Genomic DNA, 27,301 nt, shown 5'->3' with positions numbered 1-27,301 from the left:
TAAAATTATGTATTTGCTATGTAAATTGTTTTTTCTCTTGGGGATGGGGGGTTGGGGGGGTGGGGTTATGGTGGTGAGGTAGATGTTTTTCGGAGTGAGGTGGGGACCTCTGCCCCCCCCCCCTAACCAAAGAGATGTCTGACTATTGTGTATTTTTTTGGGCAATGGATTTTTATTTCTTTTTTACTCTAGAATCAATGACGTCATATCAATGTGCGTACTGTTACGGATCTATAATATTTCCTACTGTGTTCTGTGTGACGTTATTTTTTTGTTTTCCCTTTTAACTGAAAGTTTTTACATTCTTTGTGTTTTCTCTAGCGTTTCAAACAGATGGATAGATAGATGGACAGAGTGACAGAATGGTGAAACTATTATTATAGATAAAAAAAAATTATTTCATTTCCTACACGTGTATTTTTAATAGATTCAATAACATTAACTACTTAAGTAATAAAGAAATATTACACCAATGTCTAAACAATTTGATTTTTTCCAAAGTACTGAACCACAAGAAAAAAGAAATTTAATGAGCACCAACCTTTCTGCACTTATTAGGTTCACGTGAACAACAGACAAAGGTTTTATTTCTATTAGAAGATGGAGAAATTTTTTCACTGTAAGTTTTAAAGTACCATGCAGAATTAAAATAACTGTTGTACAACAATAGATAATTTTTTCAAACTTCTGTAACTTAAAAAATGTTTAAATGATTTTTAAATATCTTACTTTAAACATTTTGAGCAGTTTTGTGTAGTGTACTAAACATTACAACATAATTTTAGATGCTGTTATACATTCAATGCCCTTACATTTTTACATTTAACACCATTCTAGATGAACTACACCACAAAATATCCGCAGACTTTAGACCTGGCGAGGTTGTAGGTGCTGGTAGTTTTGGTCGTGTTGTTTTACTAGAAGATCCTGCACATCCTGAGAGAAAAGATTTTGTCATCAAAGAAATTTTCTTGGAAGAGAGCTTAGTCAAACAGGTGGAAAAATTAATTGATAGCTTAGCGCATTTGTTTGTTTGTAAAATTATTCTAGTAATAATACACTTTAAGGCAAATATGATTTTAATTTTGAATACAATTGCACAACTTTGAGTGACAACAATTCCATGCTTGCGACTGCCGACGTTTTCAAATATCGTTCAATAGTGAATGTTATTTTATTCAGAATGCATTTCGCTATCTGTCAGTATGCATTAATTAGACCTGAGTTACATAGTTTTTTAGTTATTGGTTTCCTACGGTTGAGCCGGGTACTGGACGGTGGGGTACGAGTAGAGTGGAAGGTAAGTCAGTTGTGAACTGGACAGAAGTGACCGATACGGTAATCAAATCGATGTCCATGCCAGTCTAGTCGGGGTTTGACTAGTTTATGCCTGCTTGTCTAATTGGAGATACTAAATACTTCCTGAGCCGGTGATATCTGTAAAGAAAGACAACAAAAATGTTCTAGCTTCTAAAATGGATTGGGAAAGTCCTATAGTTATATTATTTGATTAGTAATGTTATCGTAACTGAGCTAGCTAAAATACTTTAATATGTTTTGTGCGAAACATGTCTGTTTTTATTTTTATAAATGTATATTATTTTATATACAAAGCAAATAATTACTAATTAAAAAAAACATGTATTCGCCTAATCCTAATTAAACGCAATAATATTGAATTAAAAATGTTAGTGGCTCTATAAAAACTGGTAAATTTTGAAAATTGTAACTTTTGTTTTTTCCGTCTCAAAAAGTTGCCAACCCTGCCCTAACCACATACACGTTTTACACACCACCATTACACTAACCACATACACACCATTACACTAACCACATACACACCATTACACTAACCACACACACACCACCATTACACTAACAACATACACACCATTACACTAACCACACACACACCACCATTACACTAACCACATACACACCATTATACTAACCACACACACACCACCATTACACTAACCACAAAAACACCATTACACTAACCACACACACACCACCATTACACTAACCACATACACACCATTACACTAACCACACACACCACCATTACACTAACCACATACACACCATTATACTAACCACACACACACCACCATTACACTAACCACATACACACCATTACATTAACCACACACACACCACCATTACACTAACCACATACACACCACCATTATACCAACCACATACACACCACCATTACACTAACCACATACATACTACCATTACACTAACCACATACACGCCACCATTACACAAACCACATACACACCACCATTACATTAACCACATACACGTTCTACACACCACCATTACACTAACCACATACACACCACCATTACACTAACCACACACCACCATTACACTAACCACATTGTGATGACGCAAGATTACGTCAGACATGTTTAGCAGATATAGGTTAGCAGAAACAGACTATAGGCCTAGTTGGTTGGTTAGAGAGGCCAATGGGCACAGGGCTGACCGGTCACGTGGGACGGTCAGCTGGCCACTGAAGCTGGGCCACTGTTAGGCCGGGAGATGATGATTAGCTAGCGAGGGCAGAAGGTGTTAGGTTGAAGAATGGAGCAGACGTAGTTATGTAGAGAACAGTTAGAATGTAGCTAGTGGTAGGATTGGTCATGGGAGTGCGTAGTTAGTAGTATAGTGTACAGTTAGCAGTAGTAGTAGTAAACAGTAGAGAGTATAGAATAGGCTAGTTAGGTAGAACTTGATTTTTATAATTTTAATAAAGAACTTTGTATTTGGAACTGAACTGTGTGTTATTGGATTCATTCGTTCCGCATCTTAAAAATCCCCACCCTCACAACTGGTACGACAAGAAGAACTTCAAACAAAGATTCTTTCGTACCATCACAACTGGTGGTAACCATCATCAAAACACCTGTACCCTCACACACATACACACCACCATTACACTAACCACATACACACCACCATTACACTAACCACACACCACCATTACACTAACCACATACACACCACCATTACACTAACCACATACACACCACCATTACACTAACCACATACACACCACTATTACACTAACCACATACACACCACCATTACACTAACCGCATACACACCACCATTACACTAACCACATACACACCACCATTACGCTAACCACACACCACCATTACACTAACCACATACACACCACCATTACACTAACCACATACACACCACCATTACACTAACCACATACACACCACCATTACAGTAACCACATACACACCATTACACTAACCACACACACATCGCCATTACACTAACCACATACACACCATTACACTAACCACACACACACCACCATTATACTAACCACATACACACCATTACACTAACCACACACACCACCATTACACTAACCACATACACACCATTACACTAACCACACACACACCACCATTACACTAACCACATACACGCCACCATTACACTAACCACATACACACCACCATTACACAAACCACATACACACCACCATAAAACTAACCACATCACACCACTATTACACTAATCACATACACACCACCATTACACTAACCACATACACACCACATACACACCACCATTACACTAACCACATACACACCACCATTACACTAACCACACACACACCACCATTACACTAACTACATACACACCACCATTACACTAACCACACACACCACCATTACGCTAACCACGCACTACCATTACACTAACCACATACACACCACCATTACAGTAACCACATTCACACTACCATTACACTAACCACACACCACCATTACACTAACCACATACACACCACCATTACACTAACCACACACCACCATTACACTAACCACATACACACCACCATTACACTAACCACATACACGTTCTACACACCACCCTTAAACTAACCACTTACACACCACCATTACACTAACCACATACACACCACCATTACACTAACCACATACACACCACTATTACACTAATCACATACACACCACCATTACACTAACCACATACACGGTCTACACACCACCATTACACTAACCACATACACACCACCATTACACTAACCACATACACACCACATACACACCACCATTACACTAACCACATACACACCACCATTACACTAACCACACACACACCACCATTACACTAACTACATACACACCACCATTACACTAACCACACACACCACCATTACGCTAACCACGCACTACCATTACACTAACCACATACACACCACCATTACAGTAACCACATTCACACTACCATTACACTAACCACACACCACCATTACACTAACCACATACACACCACCATTACACTAACCACACACCACCATTACACTAACCACATACACACCACCATTACACTAACCACACACCACCATTACACTAACCACATACACACCACCATTACACTAACCACATACACGTTCTACACACCACCCTTAAACTAACCACTTACACACCACCATTACACTAACCACATACACACCACCATTACACTAACCACATACACGTTCTACACACCACCATTACACTAACCACATACACACCACCATTACACTAACCACATACACACCACCATAATAACACAACATTTTTCCCACAGAACGCTGCCAGACTTCATGTCGAGGTCGCCATCTTGAGTGCACTTCATCACGAACACATCGTACAGTTCTACGGCTGTAAGTTTGAGAAAAATAAAATCTGGATATTTTTGGCGTACATGCAGAAGGTTAGATTTAACAAATTACTTTTATTTTTAGACGTTTCATGTTATCGTAGCATGATAGATTGTACATTACTTTTCAGTGAAGAACTTGTTTATTTATGTATATAGACATTTTTTAAAAACAATATTTTTTAATATTATTTTTTTAAACTAGTGTACCGTGTTTAAATTGATCTTACTATTTTTATTGATATATATCCCTGCTCTGGTACCTTAGGAAAACTTACTTGTTTGGTACCATGGGGTCATTTCGGCATAATATAATATTACAATGTGTTAATACATCCTGGCTTAATTAAGTATTCACGTTTTGTAGGCTATATTTAGGATATTTCAACCAGAAGTAGACCCAATGTCATTGCTGACATTGGTTGCACACTCGCTTGGTATGTTCTTCGCTCACAAACTGATTGCACTCATTACAGACTAGTTTGGTTTGCTTGTCACATGATCTGGGACAAAATACAATATTTCTTGCGTTGCACTGAATGAGGTTGTGTGGTCCTTGCTTTTTGTGTAAGGGCCTCCACAATGCCGCAGGTACGGATGTTCTGTTTGAAATTTTTTGGCGTCTGATTGATTTCCAATCGTTGATATGCATGTCGAGTAATAAAAGCAAGGATCAGTTCCTTCAAGAAGGTTTGTTGTTTGTTTTTCTTACGTTCTACAACGTTGGACATCTTTCAAGTAAAAATAACCCAAGCATTCAAGGCATCACTTTCATTCTTTCCATAAAATACCCTCATTGGCCAACGATTTGATTTTCTTGCCGTGGTACAAAAGCTGCACATTTGATCATGGCTGTCTACACCGCCTTTTTCTTGGTTGTAAAATACATATATTAGTTATTATTTACCATCAATAATTTGGGAGTGCATGGTGAACAGATACACGACACTTGTGTCCTTCTTTGGAAAAATGGAGAAGAGAATGTAATTATGTGCATGATCAAAGGCGTATTGAACTTTTTTCTATACGGCTTTCAACAAAATTGACGGAGGAATGCAGGCTTTGTTTCCTTTTCATCGTACCTGTATTCCTGTATTTTATTTCCTTGGCCAAACTAATTGATGTTTAAAAGCTATCGGTGGCAATGGTTATATATATATATCTATCTATATATATATATATATATATATATATATATATATATATATATATATATATATATATATATATATATATACATATATATAGTATGTATATACTAGTTCTACTATTACATTAATGGTATACTTTTTGATAAATGACATTGATGAAATCCATAAAAAATTCAATATTACACCAAATTGACTTGTGCACAAGACTCCTCAATTGATAGAACCACATTCAAAGTAGAAATTAACACAATTTTCTGAACTTAAAGTCAGTCTTTAAGCCACTCAGTTTTCATGCATTTCTTTATCGCTCGCTTGCTGCATAGGACATAATCCTTGGTACATCAATATGATTAATAGACCTACTCACGTGTTCAAACAAATGTATCCACTAAAATATTTCGTTTGTTTGTGCGTGTGTGTCTGTTTGTGAGAGTATATTTATTCACGTCTCGTTATAAAACACAATAATTATAAATGCTCATGTAAAATATATATATATATATATATATATATATATATATATATATATATAATAAAATAAGACAAAACCTAAGTCACAACGTCATGTAATTCCCAGCGTCATTTAAAAGTTATAAAACAAAATCAACAACAAACAAAACGACTGTGGTTTTCATATTCAATCGGACGTTTATCCATTAAATATTGTCCATTATGTAAACTTTAAATTATTTAAATTTACAGATCATGCAAAATTGTTAACATAATTGTATTTTTCACTAGGGCTCATTGAAAGATTACATAGAAGGGAAGAAGAAGGAAATAGAAGGAAAATGTGTAGAACACATGGATGCTACTACTGAAGAACAAAAGAAACAATTAACGAAGACATATATTGAAGAAAATGGCGTTCTAAGTGAAGAAACAACGTCACTATTTACTTACCAAATTTTAAAAGGCTTAATTTATCTCCATGATAACTTAATCATACACAGGGATATTAAAGGTGAGAGTTTCTATCATACACAGTCATTTAACTTTATAGTACACAGTTAATATGAACACAATATCTCATGTGGATTATATAAACTACCTTCAGGCACTGATTAGTCAATTTAATGTTTTGTAACAATTTAAAGGTGAACAATTTATTAGCACAAACCCCATCTGTTTTAATAATGTCCCGCACACATCGTTTCTCACCTCGTGTTGTTGTAGCACTGTTGTAGCACTGTTGTAGCACTGTTGTAGCACTGTTGTAGCACTGTTGTAGCACTGTTGTAGCACTGTTGTAGCACTGTTGTAGCACTGTTGTAGCACTGTTGTAGCACTGTTGTAGCACTGTTGTAGCACTGTTGTAGCACTGTTGTAGCACTGTTGTAGCACTGTTGTAGCACTGTTGTAGCACTGTTGTAGCACTGTTGTAGCACTGTTGTAGCACTGTTGTAGCACTGTTGTATTGTAGCACTGTTGTATTGTAGCACTGTTGTAGCACTGTTGTAGCACTGTTGTAGCACTGTTGTAGCACTGTTGTAGCACTGTTGTAGCACTGTTGTAGCACTGTTGTAGCACTGTTGTAGCACTGTTGTAGCACTGTTGTAGCACTGTTGTAGCACTGTTGTATTGTAGCACTGTTGTAGCACTGTTGTAGCACTGTTGTAGCACTGTTGTAGCACTGTTGTAGCACTGTTGTAGCACTGTTGTATTGTAGCACTGTTGTAGCACTGTTGTAGCACTGTTGTAGCACTGTTGTAGCACTGTTGTAGCACTGTTGTAGCACTGTTGTATTGTAGCACTGTTGTAGCACTGTTGTAGCACTGTTGTAGCACTGTTGTAGCACTGTTGTAGCACTGTTGTAGCACTGTTGTAGCACTGTTGTAGCACTGTTGTAGCACTGTTGTAGCACTGTTGTAGCACTGTTGTACCACTGTTGTATTGTAGCACTGTTGTAGCACTGTTGTAGCACTGTTGTAGCACTGTTGTAGCACTGTTGTAGCACTGTTGTAGCACTGTTGTAGCACTGTTGTAGCACTGTTGTAGCACTGTTGTAGCACTGTTGTAGCACTGTTGTATTGTAGCACTGTTGTAGCACTGTTGTAGCACTGTTGTAGCACTGTTGTAGCACTGTTGTAGCACTGTTGTAGCACTGTTGTAGCACTGTTGTATTGTAGCACTGTTGTAGCACTGTTGTAGCACTGTTGTAGCACTGTTGTAGCACTGTTGTAGCACTGTTGTAGCACTGTTGTAGCACTGTTGTAGCACTGTTGTAGCACTGTTGTAGCACTGTTGTAGCACTGTTGTAGCACTGTTGTAGCACTGTTGTATTGTAGCACTGTTGTAGCACTGTTGTAGCACTGTTGTAGCACTGTTGTAGCACTGTTGTAGCACTGTTGTAAACCATACGTTTTCTGTACAGGTGCTAATATTTTGTTGGACCAAGACTTAAAAATAAAGCTGGCAGATTTAGGAATTTCTAAAATTCTGAGAAACCAAACAACCAACACATCAGAGATGGGAACAGTCAAATGGATGGCACCTGAGATTATCAATGAGAAACCTTATGATTTTAAAGTCGACATATGGTCAGTAAAACATTGTGATATTATTTTGAGTCGTTGTTATGGCCATGTTAGCTCCTAGCTGAATAAAGAAACATGTAAACGTCCACTGCCTTGTTTGACCTCCCACAGGAGTGTAGGGGCTACAGTGGTAGAGATGGTCACTGGGTCCCCACCTTTCCCTGACCTTCAACCAACCAGGGTCATCATACAAATGGCGACCAACCCAACAGCTGAGTTTAGACTTCCAGACACTGCGTCTGAAAATTTGAAGTTGTTTTTAAATTCCACGTTCAATGCAATACCAGAGGAGCGTCCTACATCAAGGGAGTTAATTAAAGAACATTTTGTTGCAGGTAAGCAAAAACAATTTAAGTAATGTTATGTGTTGTAGATACACGAAGGTACAATCGTAAGGTTTATGAAATTAAATTTATCATCGCACAGTTATAGATCTATTACACAATACCCACATATATCCGTCTTCTATTTTGGCTAACCCCTAACTAACTTCACTTCTGCGTCTTACGTCATCGGTACATTGTCGCGTCATGCTCACGTCACACTCATGCCACAAATATTTTATTGAACACGCGCACAATACTCTCGCACAAAAGTGTCCACCGTCAAGTTTGCAACGTCCTTTGTAACTTCTACAAGTCTAGTCTAATTCAATGATAAATCAAGTAGGCCTACAATAATTAATCACATCTACGCATCACCTGACTGCAACCTAATAGAGGTCTGTGTCCCCTCTTGTGGTGTTAGTGACCACTTCCCTGTTTGTTGTACTTTTTCGACGAAAAGATTATGTGTACCTTCGCGGCAACACATAACTATAAATTATCGCTCTTTTAGAAAATTTAATGAAAATCTTTTTCTTTCGGATTTATTGGCTGCCCCCTTCTGCAACGTATACAATTATAATTGTCCCGATCTTGCCATTTCTGAATAGTATTTTCTATACTATATATGAAAAACATATTCCTGAAATCTCTAAAAGGGTTAAGACTACATACAAACATTTTTGGTTTAACAACAATATCGAATCTGCAATTAATAAAAGAGACTGGCTTAAACGTTATGGAACTTCTAAGGACTTTTGCAGGAAACGAAATTATGTCAAACTGCTCGTGCGTAGGTCGAAGAAGGAGCATTTAATAAGCTGCTGTCAGGCAAACCTAATTCCAAATCTATCTGGACTGCCATAAATCAAATAATTAGAAAAAAAACGCACATGTAATACAGCTGGACATTGCCAGATATCTGCTGGTGACTTTAACAATCATTTTATATCATCTGTAGCGCTCAACACAAATGCTGATTACACAATCAGTGAGGAGCTTAAACATTTTTGTAATTCTGCTCACCGTGGTAGGACAGAGCTGATAATTCCGCTTCTCACTGTTCATGAAGTATATGTTAAGGGGTCATCCATAAATGACGTCACACTCGTAGGGGGGAGGGGGTCCGTAATTTTGTGACGATGTGTGATGAGGGTGAGGGGGGGGTTCAGATGTTACGACGTCACATTTTGCATTATAAAAAAGCAATGTTAGAAAACGAATTTTAGACGTTATTTCGCGTTTTAGATAACTGTTTTAATAAATTGTAATAGTTTAGACAAGATTTTGGAAAAATATCGATGTTTTAAAAAAATTCAACTGCAATTTTGAGGGGGGTTGTAGGTTGAGGTGTGACGTCATTTTAGGGGGGTCTGACTTTTTGTGACGACGTGTGACGGAGGGGAGGGGGGAGGTAAAAATCGTCAAAAAAGCGTGACGTCATTTATGGATGACCCCTAAACTAAGATCTCTTAAACCGTCTTCAACAACTTCGTTTGATGATATCTCTAATAAAGTATTGAAGATTTCAGCTCCAAAAATCTCTGAAGTTTTAACCTATGTCTATAAATTCTGTATTGCCAAGCATTATTACCCGAAACATTTTAAGCATGCTAAGGTTATACCACTACACAGAAAAGGTAACATCCAAGATGCTAATAACTGCAGGCCAATTTCTATACTTTCTTCCCTCTCCAAGTCACTAGAAATACATATATGCATGTCAAACTACCTAGAAAAGCTTAAGCTTTTCCATAGTAATCAGTCTGGGTTTAGAAAGTTTCATTCTTGTCACACTGCTCTGATTACGATAAATGAAAACTGGCTTAAAAATATTAACAAAAACCTACTCTGTGGCACGCTTTTCGTCGATTTCAGAAAAGCCTTTGATTCTATTGATCACAGCATTCTTCTTAAAAAACTAATTCCATACAAATTCCACGACTTTACAGTTAGGTTACCTCACTCCTTTTTATCTAACCGATCTCAACGCGTGTTTCACCTTAATACCATCTCTTCACAGAAATATGTTAATATAGGGGTTCCACAGGGCTCAATCTTAGGTCCTTTACTTTTTTCTTTATACATTAATGATCTTCCATTACACAATGACGCTGGTCAGTGCGAGATGTTCGCTGATAATACTTTGTTACATGTCTTTGCTGACAGTGCTGAGTCACTCAGTTACAAACTTCAAACATGTGCCAATCAGCTTGCTATATGGACAAAATTTAACAAAATGAAACTTCACCCCGATAAAACCAAGTCAATGATTATTACAACTCATCAGAAACGCCTTCGTCTTTCATCCACCTCATTACGCATTACTATAGACAATACAAACATTGAACAGGTTAACAGTTAAAAATGCCTAGGATTGGTTATAGATCACAACCTCACTTGGTCCGATCATATTCATCTTCTAAGAATGTCCTTATTAAAGGCAACTTTTCAACTAGCAAGGATAAAGAACTTTCTGGACTATAGGAGCAGGCTAGTTTTTTTATGAAGCTTTTATTTAATCTAGGTTGGATTATGCTGCTGTAGTGGAGTGGCAGCTTTATAAATAAGTACGTCCTCTTCTATCATTACAAAAAAGGGCTATAAAACTGGTTACTGGCTTGTCTAGTAGTCTGGATTCTTTTCTTACAACTAAAATACTTCCATTAAATAAAAAGATAATATATACTAAATCAATTTTTTACATGAAATATTCCACAAAACAGCCCCCTCTTACTTATCAGATCTATTTTCTTTTAACATTAAATTAAATCGTCGTCTTAATTTACCGTTCGCATATACAACTTTTTTTTCCAAATACATAGCTTCGCCTACTTTAGTTTTAATTTGTGAAACAATCTTCCTAATAAAGTAAAGCTATCTAGATCTGAAAATATATTCAAATCTAAACTAAAACATTAATTATTTAAGGACCTCTCTAACTGACTCATTGAAACATTTCTCATTCATGTATTATATTCTTTTTTAATCTCATTTTGTTTTATAACTATGTAACATTATTTCTTTATTCCACATTTTTAGTGGTATGTTACTGCTATGTGTTATTGAATTGTTGTTTTATTTGTTTAAACGGCCAATGTGAAAAAGGCCTTCGTGCCTACAATTGTTACCATTTTTTAAATAAATTTGAATAAATTTGAATATATCTACGCAATGACAATAATCCTTTACATTTTTTGTTAAAAAATGTTATGCATAAATTGATTGAAATACAGCCTTTGATTTTTAAAAAAAAAACCCTTTGCAACGATATTCCATTAATAAAAATGTTAAAAATGTAATGATGTTATTTAAAACAGATAACAACAAAGATACAACTACAGAGACGGAAATGTCTGATCAAATTAAGTTATCTAACGGTGAGTTTTGTTGTATAAATCACGTGATGAATGTTTGTAAATCGTAGAGAGAGTAGGTGTTAATATAATTTGCGTTATAATTTGAAATGTTTATTTTACAGATGACTTGGAAACAGAAGGAAATATTGAAGACGAGAATAATTTTAAAGACTCTTCCTTACACACTCTCTTAAGAAATTGTAACAAAAATCCAGGACATGAGAAGTTTATTCCTATTAATAAATTTGTCGCTCATCATCTCCCTCCTGGTTACCGTAACAACGAGCTGGTTCAACTAGTTCAAGCCCTGGCTGACCTTTCTGTCAGGGTAGCCGTTAAGTTGACCAGTCCAGACAGACCAGAGTTTGTACCAGGCACTAAAGATCCATATCCTGGCTACAACACCAAGGGACAGAACTCACTGAGGACAGGGACTGGGTGGGTGGAGCGTGTCACCAAGTACACAGAGGGAATGCTAAACAACAGAACTTGTCCATGTCCTGAATGTGACCACTCGGACACACCCAGCAAAGTGTGGTGGGAGGTTGTTGTGGTGACAGCCAGATTTGTGGTTTTTGATGAGAGTGAGGCGAGACAGTCCAGCTGTATGTTGTGGTTTGATGATGATATAAGTCCACTGGTCAAGATTCATGGGTGGAAGGTGGGTGGGTGGATGCTAGATATTAAAAGTGACAGATGTTTGTTGTTTTGTGCGACACATGACGTAGATGTAGCTGATAAACTGGAGGAGATGGTGGGGCGGTATGACTGCATAAATGAAAAGGTGGATGATAGATACAAGAGTCGTAGAGATGTGGACAAGCTGACCATTATAGTGTCACATCCTCATGGCTGCTCTAAGCAGGTCTCTGTAGGTCACTGGGTGGATCGAGAGCATGTGGGAGACGTTTGGACCAGGTACACGTACACAACAGCTACATGCTCGGGTAGTGCTGGTGCTTATGTGTACAGGTTGGGGTACGGGTCCTCTACACATGTACACAGTGGAACTAATTTTAATGGGTTACAGTGCAGTAGCCTAGGGTGGCTTTAAAACACTTTAGAAAATAATGAAATGTTATTTTCGTCAATGATTAAGCAAATTAAGTGATTCGATGAATAACCATTAACTATGTAATTATGTTTAAAACCACAATGTGTTTTTGACTCCTACCCAACATAATTACGTTGACTTGTCTTTATAATTTAATTTTAATTTAATATAAATTTAAATTGATCGATACTTTCAAATAAAGACCCGAAACCCCCAATATTGGGGAAACACTTTCGCTCTCGATATGACAGGCTATGTTAGTCTGTAACTCAATAGAATTAAGCTATTAGGATAGATCGAAGGGTTTTCAATGGAACACTTAATCATGGGTACTCATAGTAGACGTAAAATTATTTGTATTGTGTGCATTTTATTTCCATACAATTATAATGCAGTAAACTTTCGAATTGACCTACTTAACAAATGTGTTTGTTTTTTCATTGGTCTGAATGCTGATAAATAGTTGGGAGCTACTGTTTACATTTGTAATAGAATAGAAAGAATTACATCTTTTCCTCTTCGTTTTTTATTGAATTTTTTTTGGTAATTTCCTCCAACACATAAAGTATTAAGTATTAACATGTTATGCGCCATTTAGGCTGTTTACTCCGAGGTTAGCCTGTTCCTCTTGCTTCCATAGACTTGGTCCTTTTAATAACAAAACACAACGCAGATTTTATAGACAATGAAGAAACATTACTCACGGTTATAACACATTTTACAAAAGAACTACCAAGGAACAGTGCACACGTTTTGAAATAGGATTTAAATTATTTTTTATGGCCGGTTTTTTAGCCCAAATTTACCTCCCACTCTGTAACCTTAAAGATTGTTGAAAATATATTGTAAGCTATCGTGGATTTGCTAAGAGTTATAAAAAAAATTAAGCAATCAAACTTGCATTAGAATTGTAATGGATAATGTATAGTTTAACATAAACAAAGTACTTGCAAAGCGCACAGTTACATTAGAACTACGTCAATCTATGTTTGTAACATTGGACAGTTGTGTACAACAAAAACAAAGATAGCGTTAAAGTAGCTGTACACTTAGAGCTACTTTGTGTAAACCTTTTTTTCTCTATTTCGTCCGAATGGTGGGGTTGGGTGGAAGGGAACAAATGCCTGAAAGAAACACGGAAAATGATGGTTATATATGATGGGTTGCCTGCTAAAAAATTTTTTTACAATTCCGGCAATGGGGTGTTAATAAAACACACGATAACAGTGATTATCTGACTTTATAAAGTTACACAAATCACTCTCACTTATAAAGCATTTGTAATATTTTAAAAAATATAGAACGTTCTTCAGTCAATTACCAGTACAGTTAATTAATAATCCCCAATCATTATCGCCCCCTCCCCTCCTCTTAAAATTGCCCTCTATACAATGCCTGAAATGGGCGGACACATCTGTTGAATGATTTGGAAAAAAAAACAATAGAGCACGGAAATTTTAAAGATCAAAGGGAGATAGCCGATAAAATAGAAATTATTTAAAAAATACGCAGTTGTCTACCCTTTCTTAAACTGTGGAGAGAAAAAAAATGTTTGCACCAGTGTGAGAAATAACGACACACACAACATACCAATGTATGTATTATTACTTAAAACTGATCACACACTAAGCGAATACTCAAATGTTACTGTAAAATAAAAATAAACCAAGTGAAATAAAATACTCTTTGGAGTACAGCAAAGATTGTCTCGAAATATAGTATCGTTTTTATTCTTGCTAATAAAATTTGAACTGTATACATTAAAATGAGGAACTGAAAGAGAATAACAGCATGAAAAATACTATACCTTACCACTACTTGAATATACCACACCATAAACCCCGCCCCCACACCTATTACCATCGACCTTTCGTTCAACTCCAAACACGATTCAAGGCACTGTTCAATCCTTTATGTAGCTTCTCACCTTCACCATTACACCATAAGCCCTAACCGCTACCACCTTCACAATCGTTTACTACAGTTTTTATACTCGCATTCGACCTTGTGGTAACAATACCTAAACACCCCGTGGTTAACTCACACACGCCTATCCCCTGCGTTCTGGATTATTCTAGTCTATTCTAGTCTATTCTAGTCTATTCTAGTCCATTCTAGTCTATTCTAGTTTTCTAGTCTATTCTAGTCTATTCTAGTCTATTCTAGTCTATTCTAGTCTATTCTAATCTAACCAACAACTGACCCGTAACATCACTGATCAACACAAAAACAAACTCAAAGTGATATGCTTGATCGTAAAACACACTGCGACCCACATTTTAATGTCTCACACAACACAACCCACACACAACCCACACACAACCCACACACAACCCACACACAACCCACACACAACCCACACACAACCCACACACAACCCACACACAACCCACACGGCCACACACAACCCACACACAACCCACACACAACCCACACACAACCCACACACAACCCACACACAACCCACACACAACCCACACGGCCACACACAACCCACACACAACCCACACACAACCCACACACAACCCACACACAACCCACACACAACCCACACACAACCCACACACAACCCACACACAACCCACACAACCCACACAACCCACACACAACCCACACACAACCCACACACAACCCACACACAACCCACACACAACCCACACACAACCCACACACAACCCACACGGCCACACACAACCCACACACAACCCACACACAACCCACACACAACCCACACACAACACACACACAACCCACACACAACCCACACACAACCCACACACAACCCACACAACCCACACAACCCACACACAACCCACACACAACCCACACACACACAACCCACACACAACCCACACACAACCCACACACAACCCACACACAACCCACACACAACCCACACACAACCCACACACAACCCACACACAACCCACACACAACCCACACATATCCCTTAACACCAGTACACCACCCTCCACTCAAATAATTGATATCACACAAACACACCACTTTCCACAAACCACAATCCCTACAGATTCCATCGCACAACTAATGAAGTAGAAATGAAGATATTTTTATGTAAAGTGTAAAATGGAGTAGAAATTCTTAGAATATTTTTCACCTTAAAAACACACCCCTGGCTACTCACTTCATATTATCTCACACAGCATGTTCCAAAATCCCCACCTCAATCGACTAACTCCATACCACACACAAGTGGCGTAGCCGGGAATTTATATATATATATATATATATATATATATATATATATATATATATATATATATATATATATATATATATATATCGTCTTACTGCGTTGACCATATGTGCTTTGACCACAGTGGTTTAGTTAATGTTACACTACCACCATTGGTATAGTTAATGTTACACTACCACCATTGGTTTAGTTAATGTTACGCTATCATTATTGGTTTAGTTAATGTTACACTACCACCAGTAGTTTAGTTAATGTTACACTACCACCATTGGTTTAGTTAATGTTACACTACCACCATTGGTTTAGTTAATGTTACACTATCACCAGTGGTTAAGTTAATGTTACACTACCACCATTGGTTTAGTTAATGTTACACTACCACCATTGGTTTAGTTAATGTTACACTACCACCAGTGGTTTAGATAATGTTACACTACCACCATTGGTTTAGTTAATGTTACACTACCACCAGTGGTTTAGTTAATGTTACACTACCACCTGTGGTTTAGTTAATGTTACACTACCACCAATGGTTTAGTTAATGTTACACTACCACCAGTGGTTTAGTTAATGTTACACTACCACCATTGGTTTAGTTAATGTTACACTACCACCATTGGTTTAGTTAATGTTACACTACCACCAGTGGTTTAGTTAATGTTACACTACCACCAGTGGTTTAGTTAATGTTACACTATGACATTCAGATTTAAAAACTCGGTGCAGAAGTAAAGCTTTACCCAAGAGCGTGGTTTAAATAAACACTGAATGATCATAGGCATGTAAACTACGATGCTGATTTAGTTGTCACGTGATACGTTCAAGACACGCCTAACGTCTCTCCTACTTGTGGGCTTTTGAAGAAAATTGAAATTCCGAAATTTCGATATTTGCTTGCGATGTTTGCTTTTTATCAGACATTAATGTCCAAGTATGCTCTAATGCAATGGAATGATATAGCGGTCTGTATTTGGTGAAAATGTCCGTATGCTATACTAAAGCTATTTTGCAAGAACTATTGTCAATGTATGCAGTGGGTGCACTGATGGTTCATGTATCAATGGGTGGATGGTTCATGTATCTATGGGTGCAGTGATGGTTCATGTATCAATGGGTGGATGGTTCATGTATCAATGGGTGGATGGTTCATGTATCAATGGGTGGATGGTTCATGTATCAATGGGTGCACTGATGGTTCATGTATCAATGGGTGCACTGATGGTTCATGTATCAATGGGTGCACTGATGGTTCATGTATCAATGGGTGCACTGATGGTTCATGTATCAATGGGTGCAGTGATGGTTCATGTATCATTGGGTGCACTGATGGTTCATGTATCAATGGGTGGATGGTTCATGTATCAATGGGTGCACTGATGGTTCATGTATCAATGGGTGGATGGTTCATGTATCTATGGGTGCAGTGATGGTTCATGTATCAATGGGTGGATGGTTCATGTATCAATGGGTGGATGGTTCATGTATCAATGGGTGCACTGATGGTTCATGTATCAATGGGTGCACTGATGGTTCATGTATCAATGGGTGCACTGATGGTTCATGTATCAATGGGTGCACTGATGGTTCATGTATCAATGGGTGCACTGATGGTTCATGTATCAATGGGTGCAGTGATGGTTCATGTATCATTGGGTGCACTGATGGTTCATGTATCAATGGGTGGATGGTTCATGTATCAATTGGTGCACTGATGGTTCATGTATCAATGGGTGGATGGTTTATGTATCAATGGGTGCACTGATGGTTCATGTATCAATGGGTGCACTGATGGTTCATGTATCAATGGGTGTGTGGTTCATGTATCAATGGGTGCACTGATGGTTCATGTATCAATTGGTGGATGGTTAATGTATCAATGGGTGGATGGTTCGTGTATCAATGGGTGGATGGTTTATGTATCAATGGGTGCACTGATGGTTCATGTATCAATGGGTACACTGATGGTTCATGTATCAATGGGTGCACTGATGGTTCATGTATTAATGGGTACACTGATGGTTCATGTATCAATTAGTGGATGGTTCATGTATCAATGGGTGCACTGATGGTTCATGTATCAATGGTTGGATGGTTTATGTATCAATGGGTGCACTGATGGTTCATGTATCAATTGGTGGATGGTTAATGTATCAATGGGTGCACTGATAGTTCATGTATCTATGGGTGGATAGTTCATGTATCAATGGGTGGATGGTTCATGTATCAATGGGTGGTTTGTTCATGTATCAATGGGTGGATGGTTCATGTATCAATGGGTGCACTGATGGTTCATGTATCAATGGGTGGCTGGTTCAGGTATCAATGGGTGGATGGTTTATGTATCAATGGGTGCACTGATGGTTCATGTATCAATTGGTGGATGGTTCATGTATCAATGGGTGGATGGTTCATGTATCAATGGGTGCACTGATGGTTCATGTATCTATGGGTGGATAGTTCGTGTATCAATGGGTGGATGGTTCATGTATCAATGGGTGGATGGTTCATGTATCAATGGGTGCACTGATGGTTCATGTATCAATGGGTGGATGGTTTATGTATAAATGGGTGCACTGATGGTTCATGTATCAATGGGTGCACTGATGGTTCATGTATCAATGGGTGGATGGTTCATGTATCAATGGGTGCACTGATGGTTCATGTATCTATGGGTGGATGGTTCATGTATCAATGGGTGCAGTGATGGTTCATGTATCAATGGGTGGATGGTTCATGTATCAATGGGTGCACTGATGGTTCATGTATCTATGGGTGGATGGTTCATGTATCAATGGGTGCAGTGATGGTTCATGTATCAATGGGTGGATGGTTCATGTATCAATGGGTGCAGTGATGGTTCATGTATCAATGGGTGCACTGATGGTTCATGTATCAATGGGTGCACTGATGGTTCATGTATCAATGGGTGCAGTGATGGTTCATGTATCATTGGGTGCACTGATGGTTCATGTATCAATGGGTGGATGGTTCATGTATCAATGGGTGCAGTGATGGTTCATGTATCAATGGGTGGATGGTTTATGTATCAATGGGTGGATGGTTCATGTATCAATGGGTGCACTGATGGTTCATGTATCAATGTGTGGGTGGTTCATGTATCAATGGGTGCACTGATGGTTCATGTATCAATTGGTGGATGGTTAATGTATCAATGGGTGGATGGTTCGTGTATCAATGGGTGGATGGTTTATGTATCAATGGGTGCACTGATGGTTCATGTATCAATGGGTACACTGATGGTTCATGTATCAATTAGTGGATGGTTCATGTATCAATGGGTGGATGGTTCATGTATCAATGGGTGGATGGTTTATGTAACAATGGGTGGATGGTTTATGTATCAATGGGTGGATGGTTTATGTATCAATGGTTGCACTGATGGTTCATGTATCAATGGGTGCACTGATGGTTCATGTATCAATGGTTGGATGGTTTATGTATCAATGGGTGCACTGATGGTTCATGTATCAATTGGTGGATGGTTAATGTATCAATGGGTGCACTGATAGTTCATGTATCTATGGGTGGATAGTTCATGTATCAATGGGTGGATGGTTCATGTATCAATGGGTGGTTTGTTCATGTATCAATGGGTGGATGGTTCATGTATCAATGGGTGCACTGATGGTTCATGTATCAATGGGTGGATGGTTCATGTATCAATGGGTGGATGGTTTATGTATCAATGGGTGCACTGATGGTTCATGTATCAATTGGTGGATGGTTCATGTATCAATGGGTGGATGGTTCATGTATCAATGGGTGCACTGATGGTTCATGTATCTATTGGTGGATAGTTCGTGTATCAATGGGTGGATGGTTCATGTATCAATGGGTGGATGGTTCATGTATCAATGGGTGCACTGATGGTTCATGTATCAATGGGTGGATGGTTTATGTATAAATGGGTGCACTGATGGTTCATGTATCAATGGGTGCACTGATGGTTCATGTATCAATGGGTGGATGGTTCATGTATCAATGGGTGCACTGATGGTTCATGTATCTATGGGTGGATGGTTCATGTATCAATGGGTGCAGTGATGGTTCATGTATCAATGGGTGGATGGTTCATGTATCAATGGGTGCACTGATGGTTTATGTATCAATGGATGGATGGTTCATGTATCAATGGGTGCACTGATGGTTCATGTATCAATGGGTGGATGGTTCATGTATCAATGGGTGCACTGATGGTTCATGTATCAATGGGTGGATGGTTCATGTATCAATGGGTGGATGGTTTATGTATCAATGGGTGCACTGATGGTTTATGTATCAATGGGTGCACTGATGGTTCATGTATCAATGGGTGGATGGTTCATGTATCAATGGGTGCACTGATGGCTCATGTATCTATGGGTGGATGGTTCATGTATCAATGGGTGGATGGTTCATGTATCAATGGGTGCACTGATGGTTCATGTATCAATGGGTGCACTGATGGGCCATGTATCAATGGGTGCACTGATGGTTCATGTATTAATGTGTGCACTGATGGTTCATGTATTAATGGGTGCAGTGATGGGCCATGTATCAATGGGTGCACTGATGTTTCATGTATCTATGGGTGCACTGATGGTTCATGTATTAATGGGTGCAGTGATAGTTCATGTATCAATGGGTGCAGTAATGGTTCATGTATCAATGGGTGCACTGATGGTTCATGTATCTATGGGTGCAGTGATGGTTCATGTATCAATGGGTGCACTGATGGTTCATGTATCAATGGGTGCACTGATGGTTCATGTATCAATGGGTGCACTGATGGTTCATGTATTAATGGGTGCAGTGATGGTTCATGTATCAATGGGTGCACTGATGGTTCATGTATCAATGGGTGCACTGATGGTTCATGTATCTATGTGTGCAGTGATAGTTCATGTATCTATGTGTGCAGTGATAGTTCATGTATCAATGGGTGCAGTAATGGTTCATGTATCTATGTGTGGATGGTTCATGTATCTATGGGTGCAGTAACATGCTAGTTTAAGAAATTCCCTGATTCTATTAAAAAGGGGCTGCTGTTTTTTTAAAATGATGTTTTTATTGTAGCCAGTTAAAACATCGCGCTCCATATTAACTCAGTCAAGAAATCATGGTAGCCTACAGCATCCTAACATGGGAAACGCTATACCTGCTTTATGTGTCCGATAAAATATTAGGATTATAAACACTCCCGCACACCCACAACGACACACACACACACACAAACACACAGTAGCCTGTTAAGGGTTAGTCAAATGTTTGAACATTTCAAAGGTTGAAAGAACTCTGTGAATAGAGTCTAAAGTACACATTACAAATTCCGTTCGACGTCCCCTACGTTGAAAACCCCCGCCCCCCCCCCCCCCTCTCCCCCCCCCCCCCCGCCCCCGTATTTGTCCTTCCGTTTTCCATTTTATGTCATTAAAAGTCTTTAAATAGAGCGACACCATATTGTGTCACACGGTCCAACGATAAAACAGGTAGGTGTGTTAGAGATCATCTTGTGTTGATTTTAAATGAACGTTTTATAAAGGATTTTAATCTGTTCTGATGGATAACAAATTACATTTAAATAATGTACACATAGATATAATGAAAAAAAAATGTTTTTAAAACGATCTGTTATCAAGGTGGGTTTTATGAAGTTCCTTATTACAAAAATATGTTGATCCAGAAAGAAATAATTTAAACACGGCGTTTGTGTAGATATTACAAAGTAAGTGTATATATTGCAATATATATATATATATATATATATATATATATATATATATATATATATATATATATATATATAATATATATATATATATATATATATATATATTGTTTGTATTGTCATTATCTAAAAAGCTACAGTTGATGATATATTGAAATACTTGTCTGTGATAATAATGCGATATTCTTAAACATAGCCTATTCTTCAACTTGTTTGTACTTTCATTTACACGAAGTACAGAGGAAGTATTATAATTGCGCAATTACGTCTCCCTGAGTCGGAAAAACTTTTATCGTATGTATGTGCGTGTGTGTATGTCTGTCTGTGTACACGATAACTTGAGTACCGTTAAAACTAATTTGAAGAAAATGTATACGTAAATAGTATATAAACTCTGCTATTTTTTCAGCGATTTCAAAAGCTTATAACTTGAGTACTGTTTCTGGTAGATAGACGAAATTTCACATATAAGAAAAAGATCTAATTTCCTGTTTTTTTATCAAAGTTTGTATAATTTCCGGTGATCGGAAGTAGTTCTTTACACTCTTTCCGATTTTTCAAAAAACGCATATGAATGTATGTGTAACTTGATTCCTCTGTGTATCGTCCATCATGGTCGGCAAATTGCGAGCTAAATTTCTAACACCTCTACCTGACCCTGTTATTTTAAACTTTTTACTAGGCTTCAGGTATTTGCGCTCTGTCTGTCCAGGACATACTTATTTCTTGCGTTGTATTATTTCGTGTGTTGTTTTGTTTTTTGTAATAGACATTGTTTAAAAACAAAACGACGACATATTAATATGAGAAAGATATTTTCATTCGATTTATTTAGAAGGTTAGTGGGTGAGTGAGACTAAAATAATGTTGATCTCAATGACGTCATTCAGGAGTCCACTTGAACTGGACGGACGCAATGACGTCAGAGTGTAACAGAACCACCTGGAACTCAAAGTACCGTAATCGTCAACTGACGACACTGTAGTAACTGGGAATTGCCTGTCAGAGTTACTCTAGAAAACATTTCTAGCACCATTTCATAACGACACTTCTGTAACTGTTCCATTACCCAACACATTTCTAGCATCATTTCATAACGACACTTGTGTAAATGTTCCATTACCCAACACATTTCTAGTACCATTTCATAACGACACTTCTATAACTGTTCCATTATCCAACACATTTCTAGCACCATTTCATAACGACACTTCTGTAACTGTTCCATTATCCAACACATTCCTAGCACCATTTAATAACGACACTTCTGTAACTGTTCCATTACCCAACACATTTCTAGCGCCATTTCATAACGACACTTCTGTAACTGTTCCATTATCCAACACATTTCTAGCACCATTTAATAACGACACATATGTAACTGTTTCATTACCCAACACATTTCTAGCACCATTTAATAACGACACATATGTAACTGTTTCATTACCCAACACATTTCTAGCACCATTTAATAACGACACATATGTAACTGTTTCATTACCCAACACATTTCTAGCACCATTTAATAACGACACATATGTAACTGTTTCATTACCCAACACATTTCTAGCACCATTTCATTACGAAACAGACAATGACACATCAGGATCGCATACTATTATTGTGTTGCACACAACACATACCTGACGAAACCAATTAGTAAACGACGTTTGCAATCTAGACGAGACTTGAATATTATAGTTTATGTCTATATTAACCAGTGTCTTGTATGTATTAACATATGTCTTTCATATATCAACCTGTATCTTGTAAATATAAACCTATTTCTGTATATATTATCTTGTGACCTGTATATACGGAACTTTGCCTTGTTTATATCCACCTGTGTCTTGTATATATCTACATGTATCTTGCATATATCTACATATCTTGCATAAATCTAATTTTAAAATTTGGAACAACCTCCCTGTGTGAACAAACATTTTAAGGATGAAAAACTTGAAGAACAACTTGATAACAAACTTTGACCCCGAATGTGTTGTCGGCCCCCTGGAGCGGGACCATTTGAATTGTGTATATATTTCTATATAAAATTATTTTTCTTGGGGGTGGGGGGTGGGGGGTGGCGTGGGCGGTAGATGTTCATTGGGGAGAGGGGGGGTGCTCGGACAGAGAGATGCCTTCAATAAACTCTGCCCCGAACTGATATTTTAATATTTATGCGGCCCTCGGGCTATAGACTCATAAATAAGCTGTGTAGCCACGTTATGTTGGTTATATTTACATTTACATAGAATGTTTCCCTACTTCCAGAAATCTGATAAAATATGACATTTAAATCATGTTAATTTTATCTTTAGAATTCGGCAAATTCTTTTTTGTACTTTTTAGCTTTGAAATTGAAAACTATTCCCCCACTTTTTATATATCGACTAAATGAATTTTGGCTGTTATGTAAAGTTGATATATTAGTTCGGTTTAGTTTTGGTTCATGTTACCTTATCGATGGGATGCTATTTGTGTTTCAGATAGAGTCACTGATAAAAGGCTTCAACATTTTAAACAAACCTTAGTTGAACAATCTCTTTTTTTCCAAGTCCTTGAAAGCTGAATATAATGTAGTTTTTTTATTTTATTTTTGGGAGGAATTTTAATTTTATAGTAATGTTAATATTTTTGCTTTAAAATGCACACTGACTTGCTATATTACACTTGCTGCAGATTATATGTCATGTGGAGGTCACAAATAATTTAAAAATAACTGCAACTAATGACATTAAGACTACATTGATGGCCAGTAATGACAAGATGGCCAGCAGTGAAAAAATGGCCAGCAGTGAAAAAATGCCCAGTTTTGATCTATCAAACAATTTCACAGGTAAACAAATGAATTATATTTTTCTTTGATAATATTTGTGTCTATTGGTGCAGATGTTTAAACTACTATGTTGTATTTTATCAAAAGGAAATATCCTGGGTAATTTAGATGACCACAACAGTTTGACAAGTGAGGATGACATATCAAAATATTTTTCAGGTAACGTCCATTCATTGTCCTATTGTTTAGAACAAAATAATGCGGATATTTAAAAAAAAATAAACAATGAGACTGGTCAATAATTTGGTTTAGGTGTAGTCCTTGATTAATGAGACTGGTCAATGATTTGGTTTCGGTGTAGTCCTTGATTAATGATTTGGTTTCGGTGTAGTCCTTGATTAATGAGAATAGTTAATTATTTGGTTTAGGGATAGTCATTGATAAATGAGATTGGTTAATTACTTAGTTTAGGTGTAGTCCTTGATTAATGATTTGGGTTTGGTGTAGTCCTTGTTTTTTTTTAATATTTTTACAGCATGATAGTGATGGTTAAGATGTCTGGAGAATTTGTTTCGAGGTTGTAGATTTTTACAAACGATTATTATTACAAGGTTTTATTTAACTTGTTCTACACTACTTTTGTTGTGCTTAGTGCTTCGTCATGTATCGAAACGGGCGAGTTAAATTTTACCGATTTTAACGGACCGTTTCGTTTCAATCTCGGCACTTGAGTCAAGACCCGGTGACAATGAAATGTGACAATAAATATGACTTAACTGGATGCTTAATTTTTAGTGAGGTTCATGGAATTCTACTTTGTTATTTTACAATTTTACATTTACCAGCAAATGAAATGTTTACAGTAATAACAACCATTTTGTGTACCTATATAGGTACACATGAAGTACAAGAATGTCTTGAAGGTCAAGGTGAGGCAGAATTACATCAACACCAGACAAATTGCAAGAAAAACCCTGGCCATGAAGAGTTTGTACCCGTAAATAAGTTCAGTCTTGAACACTTTCCTCCTGGTTACGATGACAACGACCTGTACGACTTTATAAAAATTGTGGCTGACCTAACTGTCAGGATAGGCATTAACTTCACCAGTCCTGACAGACCAGAGTTTGTACCAGGCACTAAAGATCCATATCCATTCTACAACACCAGGGGCAAGAGAATAATGACAACAGGGACAGGGAGGATGTTTAATGCTACCAAGATTACAGAACAAATGAGGGACTACAGAACTTGTCCATGTCCTGATTGCCTAAAGTCAAAAACACCCAGCAAAGTGTGGTGGAGGATTCAGGTGGCGACAGCTACACATGTGGTTTTTGATGAGAGTGAGGCGAGAAAGTCCAACTGCAGGTTGTGGTTTGATGATGATAAAAGTCCAGTGGTCAAGATTTGTGCGTTGAAGGATAGTGGGTCAAATTCTGTGGGAGATATGTCAATTTTAAATTGTGCGACACATGATTTAGATATGGGTGAAAATCTGCAAAAGATAATGATTCGGTATATTGATCTATGGCAAAAACTAGAGGACAAATACAAGAGTCGTAGAGATGTGGACAAGCTGACCATTATAGTGTCACATCCTCATGGCTGTTCTAAGAAGGTCTCTGTAGGTCACTGGGTACACAGGCAGGAGTTACCCAGACCGGATGTAAACGGGCATGTGGGGAAGGGTAAAATGACCAGGTACACGTACACAACTTGTACCTGTCCAGGTAGCAGTGGGGCTTTTGTGTACAGAATAGGGTGTGCTTGGTCCAGCCACCCCCATACTGGATCCAAGTCTACGGGATTAAATTATAGTGGGTTATGGGCAGAATGTGACTTGTAGTTGTCTACTCGAGTTTATCGGCATATGGGCGGGACCTTGAGTAAATTAATAAAGAATAGCGAAAGTTGACAGTGACAAGAGCGACGATTTTGTGTCGAGTCGTGCTGCTGTGGGATGAATGATGGCCTGTCTTTTTTTGTCAAGCAGTTAAACGGCGTCTTCATCACGTCACTGTACTGAGTGGTTGTCGTCTTGTGGGTCCGGTCACGTTTATCCTGTAGATGGTGTCCTCGTTTTGTCTTTGTTGAGTGAAGGAGTCAGGTGTAGACTGTGATGTGAAAGGTTGTTTTATCTAAGGGGAGTAGTCGCCCCCAGTAGTGGAGTAGTCGCCCCCCCCCCCCTGTACATGACGCTGCAGTGTCTGTATACAAGTTAAAATAAAACCGAAAAACTTTTCCTCATCGTACTTATATTTAAACTGTTTTTAAATTTCATTTTATTATTCTATAGTTTGCCTGCTCATTGATTGAATGTAAACACTTCTGCAGCAATGGATCCTACCGGGAATAGTCTCAAAATTATTCAAGAGGCTCATTAAATATTTTATAATCATGCGCGGTGTAATGAAAATTAATATGGTTATAAATCCTGACT

The 27,301-nt window shown here is 37.8% G+C and overlaps 1 protein-coding gene across 1 annotated transcript; it reads left to right on the top strand.

Moving 5' to 3' along the window:
* The first annotated feature begins 522 nt into the window (after nucleotides 1–522).
* On the top strand, nucleotides 523–26,707 carry LOC131936741 (uncharacterized). Its single transcript, XM_059293807.1, has 11 exons — nucleotides 523–619; nucleotides 838–995; nucleotides 4,639–4,764; nucleotides 6,603–6,825; nucleotides 8,236–8,401; nucleotides 8,510–8,733; nucleotides 12,042–12,101; nucleotides 12,203–12,741; nucleotides 24,762–24,918; nucleotides 25,006–25,077; nucleotides 25,752–26,707. Exons 1-11 carry the CDS (start codon nucleotides 601–603, stop codon nucleotides 26,705–26,707), a joined length of 2,700 nt encoding a protein of 899 aa, XP_059149790.1. The 5' UTR covers nucleotides 523–600.
* The last annotated feature ends 594 nt before the right edge of the window (nucleotides 26,708–27,301 follow it).

Source organism: Physella acuta, unplaced genomic scaffold (genome assembly GCF_028476545.2).
Source record: "Physella acuta isolate Inbredline_101_S28 unplaced genomic scaffold, ASM2847654v3 ptg000186l, whole genome shotgun sequence".
NCBI classification, from domain to species: Eukaryota; Metazoa; Mollusca; class Gastropoda; family Physidae; genus Physella; species Physella acuta.
Note: the sequence above shows the minus strand (reverse complement) of the source record. Positions and strands in the feature narration are given on the sequence as shown.